This window comes from Rhinatrema bivittatum, chromosome 10 (assembly GCF_901001135.1).
Source record: "Rhinatrema bivittatum chromosome 10, aRhiBiv1.1, whole genome shotgun sequence".
In the NCBI taxonomy this organism is placed as follows: domain Eukaryota; kingdom Metazoa; phylum Chordata; class Amphibia; order Gymnophiona; family Rhinatrematidae; genus Rhinatrema; species Rhinatrema bivittatum.
The window spans coordinates 122445752-122468267 of record NC_042624.1 but is presented as its reverse complement, the minus strand read 5'-3'; the positions used below and the strand labels follow the sequence as shown (position 1 = coordinate 122468267).

The following is a 22516-nucleotide window of genomic DNA, read 5'->3' as shown; positions in this document are numbered from 1 at the left end:
AGAAGTGCAATTTGCTATGCACCCGGGAGGGGAAAGACGTCTGCCAGCCAGCGGCTCACATCGCTCCACAGGTCTGGCTCTTCACAGGTGTGCACACAGGTAAAGCTGCTTCACTTTCCCCTGGCAGGAGGTGACTCACCTGCAGGGCCTCGCAGGCCTGCTCCGCCGTCAGTGTCTCTTTAATGAACTCCACACACAGCTGTAAAACAAAGCAGAGACAGGAAACACTGCAGCACATGTCCTGGCCAAGGTCCGCTGCGCTTATCATCAAGAAGGATCCTGCATATTCAGCAGGTGCTCCTCCTCTCAGGGGTCCCCATTACAGTCAGGTGAAATCCCCTTCTGAAGGTGTGCAGAGCAATGTCAGCCCCCGTCTTCTGCTGGCCTCCCACCCCCTCTCAGTAACTGTCTGAATGCGGTGAGAAATCCCCAAAGTTTCGCACTGGGTGATGAGTAATGCCAAATCATAACAGCACAGAAAGTTAGGGGCTTTATTTTGGCAATTTCTTTACCATGCTCAGCTTTATCACATTCTCCTGACAGGGGTGGCAGATGATGCACGCTGATACCACAGAAACCAGTAATTGTTCAGTGGTTTAACTGGTTTCAGTGATAAAGAAAAAAATAATGAAATTATCTCTCTCTCTCTCTGGTTCCTTTATATTGGACTAACTTAATGCATTTCTTGAGCAGTTCCCAAGAGCTAAAACTCTCTTCTTCGGGTCAGAACACAAGGAGGCCATTATCAGAAAATACAGAGGAATGATGAAAGGCATCCAGTGATAGTGTGAAGAGGAAAGGGCCTGGCAGGGATTGCTGGGTGAGCAGGAGGAGGCAGGCGCTATCGTTTTATAAGAAGCCCGGGTCTTTGCCGAGCTCTTTTCTGTCAGCTCCAAAGTGTGTGATGATTTCATACCACCTGCCACCTTCTGATCGCACCGCAGTCCTCCTCAGCCCTCCACCCCCCTTTCCCCTGGATGCCTTTTATGATTCGCTTATATTTTCTGGTAATGTCACCTTCCCTTCCTCGGGTCAGAAGGGAAACCTAGTCCAGAAATGTACTGAGTGAGCCCAACAGAAAGGGATCCCCTTACTCTATTTCTGATAAAGGAAACGCCTTCCTCCCTCCTTCATTTCCAGCGCCTCTGTGGTCACAGCAGAAATAACTCAGAGGAGTTCCCCGAGTATCCCACCTCCCACACCAGGGACCCGGGCTCCGGCGCCTTCGTCACCGCACTTTCCAGTTTGCACACAGTGACGTCTCAGGGGTTATTAGTCCTGGATTTAGGCACCGGCAACAGAGGCGATTGCCTAGGGGGTGAAAGAGGAGTGGAACTGTGCCAAGGGGGAGCCTGCTCTAGCATCTACGTCAGAGGGGCGCTGCTCTGTGGGGTGCTGCAGGGTAAGGGACCCCCCCCCCATGCCTGGTTAATAATCCATCTCTTCTCTAGGCATTAATAATCTGGCTCGGGGTCTCGGGCACCTCCTTGACCTCAGGGTACATTTCATTCTCGCAAAAACACAGCAGGAAATATAAAGAGAGTCATTTCAACAACAGCAACAACATGTAGATGAACACCTCACCCAGAAATGGCGAGAGAGGCAACTTAAAGATGAAAGAATGATAACTTTCAGGAAGACGGCTCACAGTAAGCTGAGAAAAAAATGGAAAAGCAGATTCTGTAGTACAGAACTGGAGATGGCTCCAACCATAACTCCCCGGGGATTCCTCCCTGTTTTATATCCCCTCCCACGGACTGGGGCGCCTTCTGAGATCTGGCCACCAGGTGTCGCAGGTGAGCAATGACCGTCTCTGTCCCTCTCCACAATATTTCCACCCCTAGCAAGCATCCAACCCAGGCCCTTCAGCACGGCAGTGCCCGAAAATAAAGGGACACTGCAAAAACAGAGAGAGAGAGAGGAGATCTGAAGAAAAACCAGAAGGGAGGTACTGGAATAGCCAAGAAGCCCCAGAAGAAAGGTGAAAGAACAGCGAAGGAGCCCCAGATCCGAGGTGAGGGGTAATGGGGAGCTACATCAGGGAATGAGGATGAAAGCAGCACAAGGCAGGCCAGAAAGCAGAGGAAAAGTAGGCCTTGGTGGAAATGGAGATATATATATATATATATGTTGGAGTCCAAAACTACCTAAGATAAATCTGATACTCAAAAATAGAAACAAAGGAACATGACAGCAGAAAAAGACCGTAGGGCCCATCCAGTCTGCCCATCCACCCAATTAATGTAGCATTACAATTCCCGTCACTCCCTCAGAGATCCCCTGCGCTTATCCCAGGCTTTCCTGAATTCAGATCCTGTCCTTGTCTCCACCTCTTCCATTGGGAGGCCGTTCCACGCATCCCCCACCCTCTCTGTAAGGAAATATTTCCTAAGATTACTCCTGAGTCTGCCCCCTTTCACCCTCATCCCATAACCCCTCATTCTGGAGCCTCCTTTCCATGGACACCTTTGAGATATCTGAATGTCTCTATCATATCTCCCCTATCTCCTTTCCTCCAGGGTATCCATGTTTAGATCTTTAAGTCTCCCCCTATGCTTTAGAACAAAGACCACTGACCATGTTAGCAGCCTCCCTCTGGAGCGACTCCATCCTGTTTATATCCTATTGAAGGTGGGGTCTCCAGAACTGTACTCAGTATCCCACGTGAGGCCTCACCAGGGACCTATACAGGGGCAATATCATCTCCCTTTCTCTGCTGACCCTTCCTCTCCCTGTGCAGCCGAGCAGCTTTCTGGCATTTTACGCATAGGGAGAGGAAGGGTCAGCAGAAAAAGGGAGGTGATATTGCCCCAGTTTAGATCCCTGGAGAGACCTCATTGGAATTCTCCCTTGGGGAGTCACAAAACTGTGGTAATTGTCCCTGCCACTTTGTGATTCCTTACAGTTAAATACCACAGTGGTAACTGCACCCCAAAACAATGTGCGATGGCTGCTGGCCCTTCCCCTCAAAAGTAATGAAAACCCCCAGGGTCGTCCCCCCCCTCACTGCCCCTGGAGGCAGCCCATTGTAAAAATAAAAGAAAAAGAAATGTTTTACATCAGAGCCAGGCCCCACCTTCAGCCCCCTACATAACAAACGCTTGCTCACAAAATTACCCCGGTGGTCCAGGTGCACCTTCCAGGCTCTGGGCCTGGCGGCAGCCATTTTTCTAAACGCCCCCATCACATGTATGGGAATTGATACGCACACTGCAGAGGCTTTCACGTACCTCGCGTTATCCCCGGGTTAGGCCCTTCTGCTTGCACTCTTATCACAATTTCAGAGAAACCACACGCACGCCTTCCACTTGCTGGCTGAGAGGGGCATCAACGAGTTTCTGAAGAAGTCAACAACCCAAACCCCACTCCAGGAGAGAGGGGGCGCCAGCATGGCCAAGGGGCCGACTTTTGCTGGGCAAAATTTAAAAAAAAAGCTAAATATATCTATTTCTAACACATAACTGAAGAATTTGCTAACAAAAAAGCTGGGAAAGCCTTCTTAAATAAATACAAATTATTTGGGGCATTTAGAAAAGGATTTCTCTTATTAAGTATCACATCAGCACCTTACATAGGGGCCTAATTCCTGCTCTCTGGCCCTGCCAAACGCACACCGGGACTCCTCCTCTTAACCGGTGTGCACCTGTTACCGGACCACGTCCAATGGCTGTGAAACGTGCCCTGCACGAGAAGGCAAATCTCTTGTCAGCGAGACTCGAGCAATGCAGCTGCCCTTCTAAAAGCAAACTCTTCTCACCCCCATGCACCAAAGGTATCAAGGCTGCTACCCAAGGAGCCGACCTGAACCTCAGTCCCCACAAACCAAGTCACATGGATGCCATGATTTATTCTGCATGAGAACGTGAGCTGAGAGGGAAACTTGGTGCGACCGAGGGCACAGCTTACGCACAAGGTTTGCACTGCTGCCCAAAGATCGCCTTGAGAACTGATTTCCTTTCAGGGTTTCTTAAAAATGGGTTTACACCTTACCTTTGGAAGTGGGCTTACAAAACTTGCTACAAGATTTGCCATTGAATTAGCAATAGGATTTACCCACGTACGTCTACTTTATGTGATAAATGGCTTTTGAAAATGGCTATGCTAGTAGTTACAGTTACCCGTGTATATCCTTTGAAAATTCACCTGTTTGGTTTTTAGAAAAGCATGAATCCAGCACAGAAAGATGAAGAGCACATCTCCATCACAACCCCAGGCCGGCATCATACTGGTACACGCAAAGCATGAATACAGCACAGACAGCTGAAGAGCGGATCTTCATCAGAGCCCCATGCAGGAGTCTCACTGATACATGTAAAGCATGAATACAGCACAGAGAGCTGAAGAGCAGATCTTCATCAGAGCCCCCTGCAGGGGTCACACTGATACATGTAAAGCATGAATACAGCACAGACAGCTGAAGAGCAGATCTTCATCAGAGCCCCATGCAGGAGTCTCACTGATACATGTAAAGCATGAATACAGCACAGACAGCTGAAGGGTGGATCTTCATCAGAGCCCCATGCAGGGGTCACACTGATACATGTAAAGCATGAATACAGCACAGACAGCTGAAGGGTGGATCTTCATCAGAGCCCCATGCAGGGGTCACACTGTTACATGTAAAGCATGAATACAGCACAGAGAGCTGAAGGGTGGATCTTCATCAAAGCCCCATGCAGGAGTCTCACTGATACATGTAAAGCATGAATACAGCACAGAGAGCTGAAGAGCAGATCTTCATCAAAGCCCCCTGCAGGGGTCACACTGATACATGTAAAGCATGAATACAGCAGACAGCTGAAGAGCAGATCTTCATCAGAGCCCCATGCAGGAGTCTCACTGTTACATGTAAAGCATTATTACAGCACAGACAGCTGAAGAGCAGATCTTCATCAGAGCCCCATGGAGGGGTCACACTGCTACATGTAAAGCATGAATACAGCACAGACAGCTGAAGGGTGGATCTTCCTCAGAGCCCCATGCAGGGGTCACACTGCTACATGTAAAGCATTATTACAGCACAGACAGCTGAAGGGCAGATCTTCATCAGAGCCCCATGCAGGGGTCACACTGATACATGTAAAGCATGAATACAGCACAGACAGCTGAAGGGCGGATCTTCATCAGAGCCCCATGCAGGGGTCACACTGATACATGTAAAGCATGAGTACAGCACAGAGAGCTGAAGAGCAGATCTTCATCAGAGCCCCATGCAGGGGTCACACTGATACATGTAAAGCATGAATACAGCACAGACAGCTGAAGAGCAGATCTTCATCAGAGCCCCATGCAGGGGTCACACTGATACATGTAAAGCACGAATACAGCACAGACAGCTGAAGGGTGGATCTTCATCAGAGCCCCATGCATGACATGTAGACGCCTAGGAATGGCTCCCCACATCCAGCTGGAAGGATGTAGTGTGTGGAAGCCCGAGCATGCTTTTAGCCGGTCAGAAGCCAATTACCCAGATAAATGGCTTTGAAAATGTTCTTTCTAAAGCTGGTGACAGGAAAGATGTGAGACTTAGAAATAAGCCCAGAAGAGGAAGGAACAGAGCAAGCTTTATCTCCTGATTCTGGGTCAGGCTGAAAGCAGAGCAGAGGTCCTCCCCCACTGCCTTGTGAGAATCAGCAGCTCTGTAAGTCAGGAGATGAATGAAAGGCAAACAAACTTCCTGAAAATCTAAGCAAATCTGTGGCCCTGAGACAGGAAGTCCCATGAAAGGGTCCCATTATGTAAGCACAGATATAATATTAGGGCTGCGCTGCTGCCAGTGCTGACATCACCGCCACGCTGCTGCTGTACTGAGGTCCTGAGGCACAGTGGCAGGAACCCTGCCTATTCTTGCAACCAAATGCCAAGAAAACATGTGAGAGCAGCAGGAGAGTTCATCTGGGATTACATAATGGGGCTGTCTGTGAATGCAGACCTTCCGCCTGCTCTCACTCCCTGTGCTCTGACTTCATTTGTCAGAATCCGGATCATCACCGAGGTTAGCACCTATTTCAATGTACCAATGGATGAGGCACTTTACCCCCCTGCGCCTCAGTTCTAATCCCAGCTCTGCCCCCCACTCGCTGTGCGACTCTGGATGAGGCACTTTACCCCCCTGCGCCTCAGTTCCAATCCCAGCTCTGCCCCCACTCTCTGTGCGACTCTGGATGAGGCACTTTACCCCCCTGCGCCTCAGTTCTAATCCCAGCTCTGCCCCCCACTCTCTGCGTGACTCTGGATGAGGCACTTTACCCCCCTGTGAGTTAGTTCTAATCCCAGATCTGCCCCTGACTCTCTGCGTGACTCTGGATGAGGCACTTTACCCCCCTGTGAGTTAGTTCTAATCCCAGATCTGCCCCGACTCTCTGCGTGACTCTGGATGAGGCACTTTACCCCCCTGTGCCTCAGTTCTAATCCCAGCTCTGCCCTTGGACAAGTCATTCTTGGGAATTTTCAAAGTTAAACTAACTTGTCTGAAAACTGAGCCTCGCCTACCTGGCCTTGCACTGCAAGCACACTTTCAGCAGGGAGCAGACTTGCTTTGATTCTCAGATCTCCTTTGCCCACAGATACTTCTCACCCGTAGCCCATGAAGACAACTTTCCAAGGGCCACTCCCTGGGAGCTTTCCCGTTGGTGCAAGGTCTGCAGGTGAAAAGTACAAGTGGACTTTGCAGCTGTGCCCCCTGTGCTTCACTTCTAACCCATCCTGCTAGGAGCTGAAATTTCTCTCTGTGCCTGTAACAGGACCTCTTCCCGGTTCTTCTTCCAGATAGGTTTTTCTTTACCAGAGGTTTAAGCCTCAGCTTTTGGCAATGGTTGGAATATCATCGTAGCCGCAGAGGGTCAGGTGGCAGGGTGCTAATCCCCCATAATCACAATGTCTTCCGTCCACAGCCCTGAGTATGTGGTAGATATTCTACAACACATCCTGGCTTCACTGCAGAGACCCTGCAGTACAGACTCTACAACACATCCTGGCTTCACTGCAGAGACCCTGCAGTACAGACTCTACAACACATCCTGGCTTCACTGCAGAGACCTTGCAGTACAGACTCTACAACACATCCTGGCTTCACTGCAGAGACCTTGCAGTACAGATTCTACAACACATCCTGGCTTCACTGCAGAGACCTTGCAGTACAGATTCTACAACACATCCTGGCTTCACTGCAAAGACCTTGCAGTACAGACTCTACAACACATCCTGGCTTCACTGCAGAGACCCTGCGGTACAGACTCTACAACACATCCTGGCTTCACTGCAAAGACCTTGCAGTACAGACTCTACAACACATCCTGGATTCACTGCAGAGACCCTGCGGTACAGACTCTACAACACATCCTGGCTTCACTGCAGAGACCCTGCGGTACAGATTCTACAACACATCCTGGCTTCACTGCAGAGACCTTGCGGTACAGACTCTACAACACATCCTGGCTTCACTGCAGAGACCTTGCGGTACAGACACTACAACACATCCTGGCTTCACTGCAGAGACCCTGCGGTACAGACTCTACAACACATCCTGGCTTCACTGCAGAGACCTTGCGGTACAGACACTACAACACATCCTGGCTTCACTGCAGAGACCCTGCGGTACAGATTCTACAACACATCCTGGCTTCACTGCAGAGACCTTGCAGTACAGATTCTACAACACATCCTGGCTTCACTGCAGAGACCTTGCAGTACAGATACTACAACACATCCTGGCTTCACTGCAGAGACCTTGCAGTACAGATTCTACAACACATCCTGGCTTCACTGCAGAGACCTTGCAGTACAGCATCTGTTGAGCAAAAGTCCCCTAAGATCCATCGAATCACCACCCCACAAGGAGGCCAGGCCCCTGCCGGTGAAAGGTCAAGAGGGGAAGAGGTGTATGAGAGAGCAGAGGCTGGGGAACGTGTATTAGGCACTCAGCCCTCCTTCCCTGTGAAGAAGAGCAGGCCCAGGCTTAGGAGCCTGCTTCTGATACATTTTCAGTCTAATAACTCAGCTTCCTAGCTATGGCTGAAATTTTGCCATCATGTGGGCAGGAGCAATGGAAAAAAAGGATCAAAAGATAAAAATCCTTCTTTATTGTCCACAAACAAAAAGGAGAACATCAGAAACTCTTCGAGGGCAACTTTCAAAGGGGCCGAGCGCACTTTTAACCCGTGGCTGGACGCGCGTCCACAGCCCCTTATGCTATAAGGGGATTAGCGCATCCAACGCACCACGAAATTAATAGCGCTCAGCACATGTAAATGCATGTTGATGAGGCTATTAGTTATTCACCCCACATGCAAAAAAAAAAAAAAAGTGCATCCAATCCGCACGTTTTTACGCTCAGAAACGTGTACAGAAAATACTGCTTTTCTGTGCATCCTCCGACCTAGTATCGTGGCGAGATTGTCGAAGGAACGAAAAGTTTAAAAGATTAAATAAATAAAGTGCCGGCGGTCCGTTTTCTGAACCCGCAGCCGTGCGCCAGTCAGGGAAACCTGCGCCAATAAATCCAGCGTCCGTTTTCTCAGCTCCCTGACAGCTGACCTCTCCTGGGCACCCGCTGCCAAGGAGGCGTTAGGGGCGCACAATCGACTCTCCTTGGCAGCACGACCCCTAATTTATTAAATATTGCATGGCGCCCCCAGGAGAGGAGCCTGGGCGCGTGTTCGGAAACGCCGCACTTTCACTGCATCGGCCCCGAAGCGTCTGCACAGGGACGAAGCCCACGTACACGGTGTTCCCCAAACGCTCGGCAGCAAAGCACCTGCAGGCTTTCATGGGAAGCTGACCCCGATCGCGTACTTCTGCCGGAAAGATCTGAAAATGCCATCTGCGGGTGCGCATCTCCCCGACCCAAAGCCCCGCAGGGACGCAGCTGCACAGAGAAACCGACGGTGCCCAGTACAGAGGCATCCATGCAGTGCACATCCATGCACTGCACATCCGTGCACTGCACAGTCTCCTGATGGCAAAGCGTGATGCAACGTCCGATGGTTTCAGGCAAGGGGGAGGGGGAGGGGGGGTTTCCATCAGCCTAGGAGTGAAAGTATATGGAGGCTTTCAGCAGGTGTACTTTATGCTAATTTACAATGAGAAACGCTCTTCTCTTTCACAATTAGCATGAAGCCTGCATGTTGAGTGTGCTCAGCTGAAGGGGGGCAGGGAATTAGCCCACGAACTTGTGAAAATGTCATGAACGTGCACTAACTTCCCTCCCCTGACCTGAACACAGCTCAGAAACACCTCCTCGCAGCCTGCTTCAAGGCACACGTGCTGTGGAAGCCCGGGCGGGCTTGCAGGTAGCCAGACTACCCGAGTGACTGCTCTCTACTGTGCACGGACAGAGCCACCAGGTGCACCCACAGCGTCAAAGGCCCAGTCTAGGGATGCAGCAGGAACGCCCTGTGCACTCTCCTACCTCAAAAGCCCGGAAAGATGATCAAACGAACCTTCCCCAGCAGTCTGAGCGGCCGGCCATGGACCCAGAACCGGTGAGGAAGGGCGAAGCACAGCAGCGTTGTTAATGCTGAGAGCTTCACCTCTCCCTGCAGGCCTGAGTACTGCCCCAGACAGGAGCCCAGCACTTTTCCCCTGAATAAAGAGCTCTGCACCATTCTGTCCTAGCAGGATTCAAGTTACTGTAAGGAGATCTGCATTGCCGCTCAGACTGGGAAACCCATATTTATAGGATAATCTTTCCAGGAAGAACAATACTGGGAGTAACCTGAGCTCACAAAGCACCTTTCATCTGAACAGAAAGAGCTGTTCCAAACCCCACAGACTTCCTGAAGAGGGAGAGAGAGAAGCACAGGACCCGAGGACAGGGAGGACCGCAAAGCCCATCTAAGTGTATTGGGTCTTCCTGTTGCAAAGCCACAGGAGCCCACTTGTGATCTGCAACTTCACCCCCACTATCCCAGGCCTTACTGAACTCTGTTACTGTCCTTGTGTGCACCACCTACCCTGGGAGGTGACTCCATGCATCCACCTCCAGCGTTTACCCTCCTAGACCCCAAAAGATTCCAACAGGATGGGGAAAAGGAATATTTCTATGATTACTGTTACTAGAAAATTACACTTGGGTAAACTGGAGGATAATGTGAGTTGGCCAACATTTCCCAGGACCTGGAAGAAAAAGTGGATTTATCTAGGATAAGACAAAGTGGACTCTACTTCAACAGATGCAAGCTTTAGAGGACAGACCCTGCCCTGGGAAAGCCTCAATAAACTGATTAGTGTATAAGGTGCCACCCGCCTGGAGTCAGAAAGCCACTGGCAGAGAGCAGTCTTGGGCTGAGAACCAGGGCTCGAATCCTCCATCCCCCACTGACACTCCATGGGATCTTGGGCAAGTCACGGTCTTCTGTTGCCTCAGGTGTGCAAGGTCAAATGTTAGCTGCCTGAAGTCTAAGAATAATGGAAGCTGCCCTGAGCATTACTTAGAAAGATGGGCTAAAGATCAAACAAACAAATCAGACCGTAGGATGTGCCAGGGTGCGGTGGCAGCGAGGGTACGACAGGTGCTGTGCTCGGGAGGTAGACACAGGCACCTCAAGGCATCTCTAACTGCACCTGAACTTTCCGAGTCCTTGCATGATCTGCTTTCCTTGCTGGTCCTTACAGAAGCCACTGCTAGTCTGGGGCGGGAGCTGCAGATGCCCTCCAGGTGTGCATCACACTCCAGTGAGCATTAGGCAGGGAAACTTTTAGAGTTGTTTTTTTCATCACAGCACCAGGCTAAGCGGTGTTTCTCTTGAAAATGTGCAAGGTTCATTACTGGAGTCTTACTTCTATGTAAAACATTAAGCATGCATCACTCAACCATTTAAATATGACTTGGGCAAAAACTTACAGAATATTTTTTAATGGCAAATCAAAGAAATTCAGTTTGTCGGCTCCTTTCCCATTATCCAGTACCTCTTAGTCTAATGACTTCATTCTCTCACAGAGAGAATTGTAAGCTTTATGGGGTGGAATGGTTTAAATATTCCTGTTCCTTGTACTCGCAGAGATTCCTTTAGAAAAGGCAGCTATTTCCAGGCTGTGAAACACCTGCAGAGGGGAAGACTCCAGCACTCTCACTGAGTCACTGGGCAATAGGCCTATCCTTAGCAGCAAATTACAGGAAAGGAAGGTGAGTCACAGGCAGCTGAGGGGTGGATGAGAACGGGGCCTCGAGTGAACGCCAGAGCCAGCACTAGACTGCAGGTCTCCTCGCTCCCAGGGGCACGGGTAACGCTACGATTCCATTCCTGTCTAGGGTTTTGACATTCGATGGACCAGCGCATGTGAAATTGTTTAACCCTAGTTTTCTGAAACAGGGGTCTTTGTAAGGAGACTTCACCCTCCCAGCACAGCTTTGCCTTGTCCCCGGTCATTCCTTCTACTTTCCCATAGGCGTCATTCAGACAAACTGTAGCTCCCTGCACCTTCTGGCGCTGTACAAGGGCAGACTCCTGTTCCTACTGAGAGGCTTTAGGAGAATCTCTTCCTGCAACATCTGTCGAGAGAGAGACTTGGTCTGCACCAAACTTTCTTCTCCCCTGCTGCACCCAGCTCCCCCCATGCTCTTCTGGTTTCACACTGGTACCATCGCATTAAGAGTAACCGCACTTGTGGTAGACTTTTCTCGTCCCTGCTGGGGCAAAACCTGCTTACAAAATATTCTTTAATAAAATCCTGCACCTGAGAGAATGAGAACCAAGTTTCCTCTCCTGGGCAGAAGGCATTTCAGGCCCACTCAGGGCAGGACGACACTGTCACCCACTTCTATAGCAACAGTAAACAAACAGCCAGGAATGGAAGTTATTCAGGCATTTAGGAGAGAGATAAAGTATTAAATGGTTTAACAAGCAAACAGTAGGTAAAAGATTAACCATTGAGTCCTTTAATAGGGAACCCAGGATAGTCTCACGCCAGCCTGTGGCCGATGCCAGATTCCCCTTTCCCTGTGGGCTGCATGGTTCCCCGGGACCACCTTGCCTGGGGAGTGTGCAGGCACGAGAGGGGTGTGCACAGTTGAGGAAGGCCCTTTGTGCATTTATCATTTGCACGGTTAACGTTATAGGTGACACTTACATCCTTAGCAGTGACAGACCCCCGGGAAGGAGGCAGCGTAGCACTGTGGTGATACGGGGCTGATGACAAGCGGTCAGGAGGAGGCCTCAGCCTTAAGGCCAACCACAAGAAAACAGGAAGTGGTCTGAGCACTGCAGCTACGCCAGGCAGAGAAAGAGGAGGCAATGGGATCAGCTTCCGCGCCACACGGGCAGAAGCAGAAGACACAGCACGAGACTACGTATCAGTATCACAGCTGTCTCAAGGACAGGAGGATGGACTCGGACAGATGGACAGAAGCGGTTGCTACTGTTCAGTGAGAGAGTCTGCCGAGGGAAGGTGAATGAGAGGGGACTGCTTGGGACCAGGGATAGACAGAGCATGAGAAGTAAATGGGTTGCCAGATGAGAGAGACTGCAATAAAGAAAGAGACAGTACTGAGTAGTGGGGTTGCCAGGCCAGTTTTTGTCTGCATATTTCTGTTTCTAACCTGTGCTCCTTATTCCAGATTTGGTGAGAGTCTGCCCGCATTTCGGTTGTGTGACAGCAGTGAGGGATTCTGCTAGCGTAGCTCCTGTGTCGCAGTCTATAGGAGATGTATCCATCCCGTCTTCTTTTCAGGGGGCAAGGCTCTCAAACCCTTCCCCATATTTTGGCTGGGATTAAGCACAGTCACTAGGATGAACATGTCACCCAACCATACACACTAGTACCATCAGCACATCTGCAAACTTCCTCACCGCTACCAATCACTTCCATACAGAGACGAGGGACTCTGCCCACCCAACCGTACACACCGGTACCATCAGCACATCTGCAAACTTCCTCACCGCTCCCAATCACTTCCATATAGAGACGAGGGACTCTGCCCACCCAACCGTACACACCGGTACCATCAGCACATCTGCAAACTTCCTCACCACTACCAATCACTTCCATATAGAGACGAGGAGGACTCTCCCCACCCAACCGTACACACCGGTACCATCAGCACATCTGCAAACTTCCTCACCACTACCAATCACTTCCATACAGAGACGAGGAGGACTCTCCCCACCCAACCGTACACACCGGTACCATCAGCACATCTGCAAACTTCCTCACCACTACCAATCACTTCCATACAGAGACGAGGGACTCTGCCCACCCAACCGTACACACCGGTACCATCAGCACATCTGCAAACTTCCTCACCACTACCAATCACTTCCATACAGAGACGAGGGACTCTCCCCACCCAACCGTACACACCGGTACCATCAGCACATCTGCAAACTTCCTCACCGCTACCAATCACTTCCATACAGAGACGAGGAGGACTCTCCCCACCCAACCGTACACACCGGTACCATCAGCACATCTGCAAACTTCCTCACCGCTACCAATCACTTCCTTACAGAGACGAGGAGGACTCTCCCCACCCAACCGTACACACCGGTACCATCAGCACATCTGCAAACTTCCTCACCACTACCAATCACTTCCTTACAGAGACGAGGAGGACTCTCCCCACCCAACCGTACACACCGGTACCATCAGCACATCTGCAAACTTCCTCACCACTACCAATCACTTCCATACAGAGACGAGGAGGACTCTGCCCACCCAACCGTACACACCGGTACCATCAGCACATCTGCAAACTTCCTCACCGCTCCCAATCACTTCCATACAGAGACGAGGAGGACTCTGCCCACCCAACCGTACACACCGGTACCATCAGCACATCTGCAAACTTCCTCACCGCTCCCAATCACTTCCTTACAGAGACGAGGGACTCTGCCCACCCAACCGTACACACCGGTACCATCAGCACATCTGCAAACTTCCTCACCGCTACCAATCACTTCCATACAGAGACGAGGAGGACTCTCCCCACCCAACCGTACACACCGGTACCATCAGCACATCTGCAAACTTCCTCACCGCTACCAATCAATTCCATACAGAGACGAGGAGGACTCTCCCCACCCAACCGTACACACCGGTACCATCAGCACATCTGCAAACTTCCTCACCGCTACCAATCACTTCCTTACAGAGACGAGGAGGACTCTGCCCACCCAACCGTACACACCGGTACCATCAGCACATCTGCAAACTTCCTCACCGCTACCAATCACTTCCATATAGAGACGAGGGACTCTGCCCACCCAACCGTACACACCGGTACCATCAGCACATCTGCAAACTTCCTCACCGCTACCAATCACTTCCATATAGAGACGAGGGACTCTGCCCACCCAACCGTACACACCGGTACCATCAGCACATCTGCAAACTTCCTCACCGCTACCAATCACTTCCATATAGAGACGAGGAGGACTCTGCCCACCCAACCGTACACACCGGTACCATCAGCACATCTGCAAACTTCCTCACCGCTACCAATCACTTCCATACAGAGACGAGGAGGACTCTGCCCACCCAACCGTACACACCGGTACCATCAGCACATCTGCAAACTTCCTCACCGCTACCAATCACTTCCATACAGAGACGAGGAGGACTCTGCCCACCCAACCGTACACACCGGTACCATCAGCACATCTGCAAACTTCCTCACCGCTACCAATCACTTCCATATAGAGACGAGGAGGACTCTGCCCACCCAACCGTACACACCGGTACCATCAGCACATCTGCAAACTTCCTCACCGCTACCAATCACTTCCATACAGAGACGAGGGACTCTGCCCACCCAACCGTACACACCGGTACCATCAGCACATCTGCAAACTTCCTCACCGCTACCAATCACTTCCATATAGAGACGAGGAGGACTCTGCCCACCCAACCGTACACACCGGTACCATCAGCACATCTGCAAACTTCCTCACCGCTACCAATCACTTCCATACAGAGACGAGGAGGACTCTGCCCACCCAACCGTACACACCGGTACCATCAGCACATCTGCAAACTTCCTCACCGCTACCAATCACTTCCATACAGAGACGAGGAGGACTCTGCCCACCCAACCGTACACACCGGTACCATCAGCACATCTGCAAACTTCCTCACCGCTACCAATCACTTCCTTACAGAGACGAGGGACTCTGCCCACCCAACCGTACACACCGGTACCATCAGCACATCTGCAAACTTCCTCACCGCTCCCAATCACTTCCATACAGAGACGAGGAGGACTCTCCCCACCCAACCGTACACACCGGTACCATCAGCACATCTGCAAACTTCCTCACCGCTACCAATCACTTCCATACAGAGACGAGGAGGACTCTGCCCACCCAACCGTACACACCGGTACCATCAGCACATCTGCAAACTTCCTCACCGCTACCAATCACTTCCATACAGAGACGAGGAGGACTCTCCCCACCCAACCGTACACACCGGTACCATCAGCACATCTGCAAACTTCCTCACCGCTCCCAATCACTTCCATATAGAGACGAGGAGGACTCTGCCCACCCAACCGTACACACCGGTACCATCAGCACATCTGCAAACTTCCTCACCACTACCAATCACTTCCATACAGAGACGAGGAGGACTCTGCCCACCCAACCGTACACACCGGTACCATCAGCACATCTGCAAACTTCCTCACCGCTCCCAATCACTTCCATATAGAGATGAGGAGGACTCTGCCCACCCAACCGTACACACCGGTACCATCAGCACATCTGCAAACTTCCTCACCGCTCCCAATCACTTCCATACAGAGACGAGGAGGACTCTCCCCACCCAACCGTACACACCGGTACCATCAGCACATCTGCAAACTTCCTCACCGCTACCAATCACTTCCATACAGAGACGAGGAGGACTCTCCCCACCCAACCGTACACACCGGTACCATCAGCACATCTGCAAACTTCCTCACCGCTCCCAATCACTTCCATATATGCTAAAGCTGAGGGCCTTATTCTTTCCACGGGCAGAGAGCAGAGGAAGTCCTTTCTGATTCATCCCTCTATCCAGGTTTTGTCTTTTCTACATTTCTCTCCCTGTTTTCATCATGATCCAAGGTTTCTTCCTACCTGTACACAGTCACATTTCAAGTTCTGACAGAAAGTAAATTTTACTAGGGAAAGCCAACGCTGTAATTAGGAGAAGATCCCTAAGAACTAAAAAATGAAAGTTCAAAGTCAGATCTTTCCCAACCTTTAGATGTATCTCCATCTTCAAGAGGACTGCTGAAATGGATTGAGAGGACTTACCAAATTTAAATAACTGTCTTGGTGACATGAGGACAAAGGACTGATGTCTAAAACATACAGAAACAGACACAGGAGAGGTAGACATTCAAAAGCTATTTAGAAAGATCACCGAAAAGTTATCCGTCTAAATGGCTTAGGCTGCAACATTCGGCAACTTCACTGGCTAAATTGCAGCCGAATGACTCTTTATCCAGCTAGAATGTCACCGGATATGTTGGGGGCGTCCTTGGGGCAGGAGCACAGTTAGCTGCGCTGCAGACAGGTCTAAAGTTAACCGAATATTCCTATCCAGCTAATGTTTAAGATAGCCGGGTATAACCAGTGCTGCTCCCGCACCGAATATCCCGGGTAGGGGTACCTGACTAAATTAGCTAGCCAATCAGAGGCTGAATATGGACCCCATAGAACTACGACAGCAGAAGAGAACCACATGGCAGATCCAGCCTGTTCATCCATCCAGTATTATGAGACTTACACTGGCACCCAATAAAGGCTAGAGCCCAGTTTAGGATGCTAGCAATGGCTTTTCATGCCTTATGTGGTGGACCAGAGTATCTAGGCTATAAGTTAAGATCATATACACCAAAGTGGCAATTACAGTCAAGCCTGGGTGCTATGTTAATTGTTCCTTCTTTCAAAGAAATTAACAAGATGTCATTAAGGGTCAGAGCATTTTCTGTGCTAGCACCATTCATATCAGGATGGAAAAAAATCTCTCTTTTTGGAAGAAGGTAAAAACCTGGGTTTTTTAATCAGTTTGGATGATGTTTTCACACTGGCACAGCAGGACTTCAAGTTGTGGTTTTTGGGGGATTAAATACAGTATATGTAACTGGCAGCACTGATAATGTGGTTCTTTATATGTTTTAGTTATGCATGTTACTTGTTTTATTGTGCATTTTAAACTGCTCATCCCTTCGGACAGCACCGACTGGAGCAGGGGAAGCGGTTAAGGCAGCATTTTAAACACATAAGTTAGTCAGCGCTCACACTGCCTCAAATGCATGCAAATCTCTCACTCATATTCATTAGGGAAATCCTGAAAACCTGACTGATGTGCGGCCCTCAAGTTCCCCACCCCCTGATGGCTTCAGAACAGGAAGAGAGCACAGGCTGCTCGCCGCCTGCCCTGTGAAGCAAGGCCAGGCACTCAGCTCGCCCTCACACTCCAGGAAGAGTAATTATAACGCCAGGGCCATGCATCGGAAGCCGAGCAGGATTTTTACTAACATTTGCATTCTGCTCGACTGCCAGTTTTGATTTCTACGCCCCTTTTTCAGGTGTGGTGGCAGCTCCTAGTATCACCACACCCCTGTAACATCCACAACTTCCCAGTCCTTTAGTCACTTCTCTATGCCCGGGTGACTGAACAGCCAACATGGCATCAGAGGATCCTCACCCAGTCCTGCCAAGCTGTTTTATGGCGCTGACAGTGTGCACAGTGCAACGAAGAGCAGACAGTACAGGAAGACAAAATAATAAGATTACTACAGATTATGCAGGTGCAATACACTGGCGAGTTCTCAGTCTCAAAGAGCGATGCCTTACCAGCCCAATACAAAGCAGAGAGTACTGGGCGGCAGACTAAGGTACCTCGGAGATAAAGGTATATAGAGCTGAACACCAGATCTCCTAGCAGCCCCATGACTCTCGATCATTCTGAACTAATGCTTTTATTATTGAAATCTCCCATCCCATTAAGGGGGTAATTTTCCAGCTGTCCACTCTAATAGAAAGTCTGTGCATACTTGATAAGAACATAAGAGGGGCTATGCTGGGTCAGATCAAGGCTCATCGAGCCCAGCATTCTCTCTCCGACAGTGGCCCTCCAAGTTACAAGTACCTGGCAGATCCCCAATAGTTGACGCATTCCTTGTACCTCACGCCCAGGGATAAGCGCTGGTTTTCCCATATCTACCAGGTTAATAATAACTGTTCATAGACTTTTCCTTCAGAAATTCGTCCAAGCCTCATTTGAGCCCCCACTGTATTAGTTGCCTTGACCACGTTGTCTGAGCTTGTCTCTTTTACCTCTCTGCTAAACTCACTGACTTTGCACCATCCAAGGGAATTAAGGGACTGTTGGACCTTTCAATGCTTCTTTAGAGTCAGACGTGGCTCCAAAGGACTGGAGCCAGATGGAAGCAGACCCATCTCACAAAAGTGGAAAGAGGAGCCTGAAACCTGCAGGCCAGTGCCGTGTCTGGAAGCCAGCGGATTACAGCTGCCTCAAGAAGTAAAGTCTTATTAGATGAACCTGACTGAGGAGAGTGCTAGATGTACTGTACATAAATTTCAGTAAGGCCTTGGATGCCCTAAAGTGACTGATCGGGTTAGAAAATGGTGGAGGGGGCGGGGGCAACCAAGGGTAGAGGTAAATGGAGTTCAGTACAAGGAGAGGGCAGTTACTAGCAGGGTGCCTCAGGGATCGCTCCTTGGACCAGTTCGCTTCAACATTTTCATATTAGTGGTACTGCGGAAGGATTGTCAGGAAAGGTTTGCCTCTTTATGGATGATACTAAATTTTGCAACAGGGGAGACACCCTGGAAAGTGTAGAAAACATGAGGAGAGGTCCAGTGAAGCTTGAGGAGTGATCTAGAGTCCGGCAGCTAAGATTTAATGGTAAAATATGCAAGATTACATATTTGGGTTGCATAAACCCAAGGGAACAGGAAAACATAAGGAGTGATTTATTCACACCTTCAAAAAAGTCTAGTAAATTAACAAAAGATTGTCCGGTGCAAAACCCATTCTGACTCTCCCCCATTAATCCCTGTCTATCGAAAGTATGTGGTCAGTAATTTTGTTTTTAAGGATAGCTTCTACAATGTGGACCATAAATTCCAGGATTTCCCTGGAGCTCTTTTTTAAAGCTCGGTGTCACATGGGCACCTTCCAGTCTTCTGGTACCGCAAATCACCAAACACAGGTCTGACTTCCTTCAGAACTCTGGTTGAATACTATCTGGTGATTTGTTGGTTTTTAGTCCGTCAATCTGATTTATTACACAGTGATCTTGTTTAATTGCTCAAAATCATCGTCATTAAAAAATTGTTCTGGTGTGAGAATGACCCCAACATCTTCCTCAGTAAAAACACAGACAGTTTTTCTTCTATTTCTTTGTCCTCCCTGAGCACTCCTTTTGCCTTGGGGTCATCTAGTGGCCCAACTGACTCCCTCACAGGCGTTTTGCTTCGAATGTATGGAAAAAAAATGGAAGTACTTGTTTTTACCTCAATGGCAAGCTTCTTTTCTAATTCTCTCTTAGCCGGCTTAATTCCATTTTTACATCTAACTTGCTCTTCCCTATTTTCCTCATTTGGGTTTGCTTTCCATTTTTTGAATGATGCCTTTTTGGCTTCAATTGCCTCTTTCACCTCACTATTAAACTACGCTGGCAAGCTCAATAATATTTGCTCAATAATATTTGCCAATTGTTTGGCCAGAAGTTTCAAAGTTATCAGCAACAGTTAAACAAGCACTACTGGTTTTTCATCACCATCGCTGGTCCAACACCGCGTAAACTTTTCTCTATGTTACATTTTGATGTTGACTCAAGCCAGATTATATTTTAGGGACTTAGGGAATAGCCACTGCTATTAATTGCATCAGTAGCCTGGGATCTTCTTAGTGTTTGGGTAATTGCCAGGTTCTTATGGCCTGGTTTTGGCCTCTGTTGGAAACAGGATGCTGGGCTTGATGGACCCTTGGTCTGACCCTGTATGGCATTTTCTTATGTTCTTATGGGTAATTGCCAGGTTTGGCTTCTGTTGGAAACAGGATGCTGGGTTTGATGGACCCTTGGTCTGACTCAGCATGGCAAGTTCTTATGTTCTTAGTTCAGGATGTTTTCATTTGATACTAAATTTTATTTTTTTAAATAGATGACATATGTATTCATTTTTTTCCATTAAAGAGGTAATATTGTATGTCGAGTGGTAATTAGAGGTGCCTTTAAAAATCAGAAGTGTATTGATAAATGTTATACAACTATTTGGTACCGGAGGGGTTCTATAAAACATTGACACAGCTAATTGTTAAACTGCCATGTTCTTAATTTTCTAATGTTATTGGTTTTATATATTTTTTTATTTTCTATCTATGATTTTGTTTTAACTATCTTGTTTGGGTTTTATTTATTGTGACTGTTTTACTGTCAACCACTTAGTAACTGATAAGTGATATATGTTTACTAAATAAATAAATAAATAAGAGTTAATGTCTGCTAACACAATTTAAATGCTGAATTCAGCATTTAACATGCATTATCGTGTTAACGCTCCTTACTCAACAGACCTCTCTGCCCACAGCTGGTACCTTGCACAGTCTCTGTCTGCAGATATGGTGGGTTCTCATGCTCTGTCTAGTCAAGTCGCCTGGGCCTGCCCCCAGTCAAGCGGATTCGGTTCAGATGTGAGCGAATGTTAAGCAGAGTGCTACCACACTCAGGAAGTGCTTCATGGCAAGTTACAACACTTGTTACAGAGACAGTGTATGCAACCTCACAGTTTCATAATCTGCGGTGTCACTTGTCAGTGTAAAGGAATATTCCACCCTCTGGCACAGTGTCTACTATTAATTTTAAGCGCCAAAAGAGTAATGTCAGGTTTCCAAAACCTACCCTGAGAATCCCGCTGCCAGTTGGGGCATCCACAATAAATATGCACATGAGACATTTGCAAGGAATACAAATTTATCTCCTGTATATGGGTCTACATGAGCTCGTGCCTCCTCCTTTTAATTCAGCCTTAAAGCTTTATCAACCTATGGGAACGCTACAATCATCCTCACAATTGCTTTTAGATACTCCCCCTTTTAAACACATTAGACTTGACGAATCACGGGAACAACTACTTATGGTAAATGGCCCCTTGCTTTGGAATACTCTACTCAGTGAGGCTAAGAAAGACTTCCTTGTTAAAACCTTTCTATTTAAAAAAAAGCTTGCAATGTATCTTAATATTGCTTCTGGCATAATTTTTGGGGCTTTTCCTCTTGTTTTAAAAAGGTGTTCTGAGATAAATTTGCATGCAATGGAGACGCTGCAGATATCCTGCACAGCTGTTCCTCCAGGCAGGTGTGGGAACCACTGCGCTAGTGTAATGCAGAACGCATGCCGGATAACACCGATCCAAGAGATGAAACATAGGGAGCCAATTTTTAAAGCTCCGCTGAGCACCGGTTCATTTTAGACAAATTTTCAGCCAATCCTAACCGGCTAGATATCTGCGTGAAATTTTGGCATGCTAGCTTTCAGACTCTTTGTCCAGATAGGATTGCCTTCCTAAGGTCCCTTGAATGTTCCTAGGGCCAGCTACTTTTTTGCCTGGCTAAATGCGCTCACCTGGTGATTTAGGGGGAGTTTACATTTAGCCAATGCGGAGGGGAAGGGCAGATTTTTTGTATAATCTCTTTATTGTATTTTTCAATGATAGCAAAATTTAACAGCTTCCAATTCCCTATACAAGGTTAGAAAATATCGCAACAGTAGAACACAGTAATCCTGAAACTTTCAGCCCCATCCGTGCTTTCCCTGCCCCGGCACGTTAGTACAGTCGCAGACTCTGCAATATGGACTAGCCCCAGTAGGGCCTTTGCTGTTTATAATTTGTCTTGCGACATTCCTCACCTCCCCTCTATGGTTGGATCTCATCACACTTCTTTCAATACTTCTGCACGACGCGCAGGCAGCAGACGGAGCATGGGAGACCAAACACCTAAACATTTTCGCTTAGATTTTGTAACCAAAGGGTCTACTGACCTTGCTTCTAGTAGCAGAAGGTCTAGCGTGTTACCTTTCCACATACTCAGTGAGTAAAGATCCATCTCTTTGCCATAAGGGCGGCCTTTAATAAAAGAGCCTGCATTCCTCTCCTCGTGCACACCCAATAGGCAAAAAGTAACTGAGCACGGTATCTCGCTGTGTAAATGTGTTTGGAGGAATTGTTTAATTTCCATCCAAAATCTCATGATATTGCTACATTCCCATAAACAGCGTAGCCTTGGGGCAGTCACATTTTAGACAGTTGTCTGTTGGAGCAACCCTTGCCTTATAGGCCACGGGTAAATGCTATAAACCAACTTGAGTTGCATTTCTTTTACCGTCCTGGATTCGGTAGCTGCCCTTGTAAATTTCAAGAGCAGATCCATTTTGGTAAGGTGTTTGGCCAAATCTCTACTCCATACGTCTGCCAGGGAATCTGCTGGCCCATGCTGGGTGATGGGGTGCAGGTACCTGTAAGCCTGAGACCGGGAACGTCCCTTCACCCTCCCCAGATGT

General features: G+C 48.7%; 1 protein-coding gene across 4 annotated transcripts in view; it reads right to left on the bottom strand.

Annotated features, from left to right (window-relative positions):
* Positions 1–22516, bottom strand: part of LOC115100189 (BTB/POZ domain-containing protein 19-like) — an 84197-nt gene that overhangs the window by 33633 nt on the left and 28048 nt on the right. For all 4 annotated transcript variants that reach the window (XM_029618500.1, XM_029618502.1, XM_029618499.1 and 1 more), the window contains one exon: positions 140–199. In XM_029618500.1, the coding sequence (XP_029474360.1) occupies positions 140–199 (60 nt within the window). The remainder of the gene's footprint in view (positions 1–139; positions 200–22516) is intronic.